Source organism: Lygodium microphyllum, chromosome 9 (assembly GCF_053477565.2).
Source record: "Lygodium microphyllum isolate KBCC chromosome 9, Lygodium_microphyllum_v1.1.10, whole genome shotgun sequence".
Classification (NCBI taxonomy): Eukaryota; Viridiplantae; Streptophyta; class Polypodiopsida; order Schizaeales; family Lygodiaceae; genus Lygodium; species Lygodium microphyllum.
Window position 1 is genome coordinate 3921435 of NC_141143.1, and position 4288 is coordinate 3925722.

The 4288-nt window shown below is 42.6% G+C and overlaps 1 protein-coding gene across 1 annotated transcript; it reads right to left on the reverse strand.

The window, feature by feature from the left end:
• Window positions 1-451: 451 nt before the first annotated feature.
• Window positions 452-3883, reverse strand: LOC148030764 (pentatricopeptide repeat-containing protein At2g33680-like). Its single transcript, XM_087685842.1, has one exon. It carries the CDS (start codon window positions 3881-3883, stop codon window positions 452-454), a length of 3432 nt encoding a protein of 1143 aa, XP_087541968.1.
• Window positions 3884-4288: the final 405 nt, after the last annotated feature.

The following is a 4288-nucleotide window of genomic DNA, read 5'->3' on the forward strand; positions in this document are numbered from 1 at the left end:
TTGTGAGAAGCAGTGAAGGCTCAAGACCAAAATCCCATATGCACAATAGGAGAAAGTACCACCACTCAATTCCTATAAAGCATTGTACTTGCGCTCTTTTTCTAATGCAATGATAGTACTCTTTTCTTTCCAGTAAAATGTCATGTTACTGTCAATACACAAGATTATATTTATGAGTCCAAGTCTCAATCTTGGAACCTAATTCACTTGTGTAACAATTTGTCATTGTCAAGCTCAATGTCTTCATCAGTTCCTTTTTCCTCTTTCAACCTCCATAGCTTCCGTATCTGCCATGCTCTAGATCCCGCATATTTTAACAATGCTTGCTTTAGCTTACATTTAAACTATTCTTGAACTCTTTTAGAATAACTTCCACAATGCAGGCACAAAGAAAGTGTTAAAATATGTCAGGAATATCCTTTTGACTTGTGGATTTAACACTCCTGTAATTTTATTTCAGTATGCAAATTCTGCCAGTATTATCACTAATGGTTACAGAGAATTTATCAACAAAGTTATTTGACATAATTTCCTTTCCTTCATCATTTACATGTTCCAAGACCAAACCTAGATTAGGTATGTGGCCTTCATCCTTCATGTGGCAACTCAGAATATAAAAATATTCTGCTATCATCTCACTTAGGTCCATACTCACCACAAATTCATGCAAGATTTTATTCACTTCAATCGATGCTGTACCAGGCCTTTTCTTTACCTGTGCATATTTCCTGGCTACTCGCACTCTGTTTGCATCATTCCACCTGTCAACAGTTGCACACAAGTCTCCCATCAGCAAGTATGCACAGGCATCATCTTGATTCAACTTCACCAGATGCTGAAAACATCTCTGTCCCAGTTCCATTTGTCCATAACTTTTGCATGCAGTAAGCAGAGCCATTACAACTACATTGGATGGAGGGCACTGTAAGGCTGCAAAAAACTTCTCTGCTTCCAAAATATGCCCTGATCTAGCAAAAAGATCAACCATGCAAGCATAATGATCCAGTGTCTGTTCAACTCCATGCTCTTCGCTCATAGCCTTGTAATACTCCTGGCCCTCAATAACCATGCTAGCTTGGCTGCATGCTGCAAGAAGACAGGTAAACGTAACAGAATTTGGCTTCACGCCCTGCTCCAGCATCATTTTAAAACAATTTATAGCCATTTTACCATCATGGTTCTCACCATAAGCTTTTATGATTGCAGTCCAAGACACAACAGTGCGAATGGGCAGCCTATCAAACACTTGCTGTCCTTCTTCAACCAAGCCACACTTGCCATACATATCTACCAGCATGTTGCTAACCATTATCTCTCTCTCCAAACCAAATTTGCTAAGCTCAGCATGTATTTCCCGGCCTGTGTCTAAGGCACCTGTACTACCACAAGCTTTCAAGCAGAGTACATATGTGATGGAATCTGCAAGCACTCCTTTGAGCTGCATCTCTTTGAAACAGTTCAGCACATCTTCAGCACACCCATTTTGTGCATATCCTGCAATCAGTGCTGTACACGTAACTGCAGTTCTGACTGGTAGCCTGTCAAACACCCGTCGTGCCTCAGCAAGTGAGCCACACTTGCCATACATGTCAACCAATGTGCTGCCCACGTGGAGCTCTCTTTCAAATGCCTTTTCAGTCACTTCAACATGTATTGCTCGCCCTGTCTCTAAAGCCCCTACAGCACCACAAGCTTTCAAACTCAAAACAAATGTAATAAAATCCATATAAATACCTTCCAACTGCATTTGTCGGAAACACTTTAAGGCTTCCTCATCAAGCCCATGTTCAACATATCCTGCAATAAGTGCAGTCCAAGAAACTTGACCTTGGGCTGGCAAACTGTCAAAGAGTTGGTGCGCTTCTGCAAGCAAATTGCATTTGCCATACATATCCACAAGTGCACTGCCCACACTTAGTTCTGTTTCCAAGCCCCTGTTTGTTATTTCGTGATGTAACTGTCGACCAGTTTGTAGATCTTCTTTAATGCTACAAGCTTTTAAGCTGTAAATAAAAGTGTTTAAATCAGGAGATATGCCCTTGACTTGCATTTGATGAATACATTCTTCAGCTTCCTCACAAAGCCCACATTCGGCATACCCTGCTATTAGTGTATCCCACAAGACTAGGTCTTGTACTCGAAGTTGGTCAAAAACTTTGTGTGCTTCTGCAACTGAACCCTGTAGACCATACATGTCCACAAGCTCTGTACTCAATAGAAGATCTCCCTCTAATCCTAGCATATTAATCTCAGAGTGCATTACTCTGCCTGCTTCTAAGGCTTCTATAAACCCACAAGCCTTTAAGTAGAAAACAAATGTGACAGCATCTGCAGGCACACCTTCCAATTTCATCTGTTTGTAACAATTCAGAATTTCTTCAGCCAGACCATGTTCTGCAAAACCTGTATGTAGTGCATTCCACGAGACTTTATCACGAACTGGTATCCTTTTAAACACATGCAGTGCATCCACAAGTGCCCCACATTTACCATACATATCCAAAAGTGTGTTACCCATATGAGACTCTCTTTCTAATCCCCTTTTTATTACTTCACAATGGATATCTTGACCTATCTTTAGAGACCCAATGCTACCACAAGTTTTAACAGCACACAGAAACGTGACTGCATTTGGAGATATACCTTCAAGCTGCATTCGACGAAAAGATTTCAGTATGTCCATAGCCAGCCCATGTTCTGCATAACCTGCCATTAATGCATTCCATGATGCTGCATCCTGAAGTGGCAAGTAGTGTAAAACCTGCTTAGCTTCAGCAAATGAGCCACATGTGGCATAAAAATCCACTAGGGTATTGCCAAGAAAGAGGTCTGTTTCAAAACCCCTGCTGACCACTTCACCATGTATAATTTCACCCGTGCCTAAGGCACCTAGGGTGGCACAAGCTTTCAGACATAGAGAGAATGTGACAGCATCTGTGCACACACTTTCCAGCTGCATCTGATTATAAGAATTCAAGACTGCCCTTCCAACTCTACGTTCTGCAAATCCTGTGATCAGAGCATTCCATGAGACTGCATCTCGGACTGGCATCTGATCAAGTGTTTGTTGTGCATCAGCAAGACATCCACACTTGACATACATGTCCACAAGTGCACTTCCCATGTGAAGTTCACCTTCTACCCCTCTTTTGGTTACTTCTTCATGTATTTCTAGGCCTATTTCTAAGATTCCTGTAATACTGCATGCTTTCAAGCTGCAGATAAACGTGGCAAAAACAGGAGACATGCCCTTCAGCTGCATTTGCTGGAAAAGGTGTATAGCTTCCCAACCAAAACCGTTTTCTGTGTATCCAGTAATCAATGCATTCCATGTAACTGCATCCCGAGCTGGCATACAGTTGAATACCTGGTGTGCATCCGCAAGCATGCCACATTTGCTATACATATCTACCAGTGCATTGCCAACCATTGCATTGCCCATGTACAGATCTGGTTCGAGGCCCTTTCTGACTATATCTGCATGTATAGCCTGGCCTTTTCCTGTCTCTTTAAGCCTAGCACAAGCATTCAATGTCACCAAGTAGGTATACCTATTAGGTTCTATGTAGTCCTGTTGCATCTTGTGGTAGAGAAGGAAGGAGTGCTGCACCTCTCCAGATTCGATGTAGCCCGAGATTAGGGAGGTCCATGAGTGCTCATTGCGATGTGTGAGCCTGTCAAAGACATGCTGGGCAAGGGATAAGACCCCACACTCCACCAGCATGGGCACGAGGTAGTTGCCAAGCACCGGATGCACGTCCAGACGATGCCGCTGCAAGTAGGTGTGCAAGCGCAAAGCATGCTGCAAATTCTTTTCCTGCCTGCATTTCTGAAGGTAGGAGATCAATTTCTCTTGAGCCGGCGAATGAACTTCGGGCTGCATGCCTTGCCTGGGTGTTGCTTAGCACAGAAATGGCTGCCTGTCTGATGGGCCAGCCCCCCTTCGGAAATGCTTCCTTCTCCTTCTCCATGACCATCTCATGCCATCAAGCGATTCCTTCTTCTTCTCCATGTCATGCGATGAGACGCGAATGACAGTTTCGAGTCACCATGGACTATAATCTATAATCTATACCATGGTGAGGGCAGAACACTAGATCTATATTTTAAACTATATCTATAATCTATAATCTATCATCTATATTACGCTCTATCTATGTGTATATTACTATTGAATTGAATGAAACATTGTAGCTCTTCCAAGTCTTACATGGCACATGTATAATGCTTCCTGAACCTTAGTACTAGGGTTTTTTTTTTTAATGACCTTGGAGGATCCTCTTAGGCA

Bases quoted from the DNA above. Each gene is read 5' to 3' on its own strand.
- LOC148030764 (XM_087685842.1), bottom strand. From the start codon at position 3,883: ATGCAGCCCGAAGTTCATTCGCCGGCTCAAGAGAAATTGATCTCCTAC.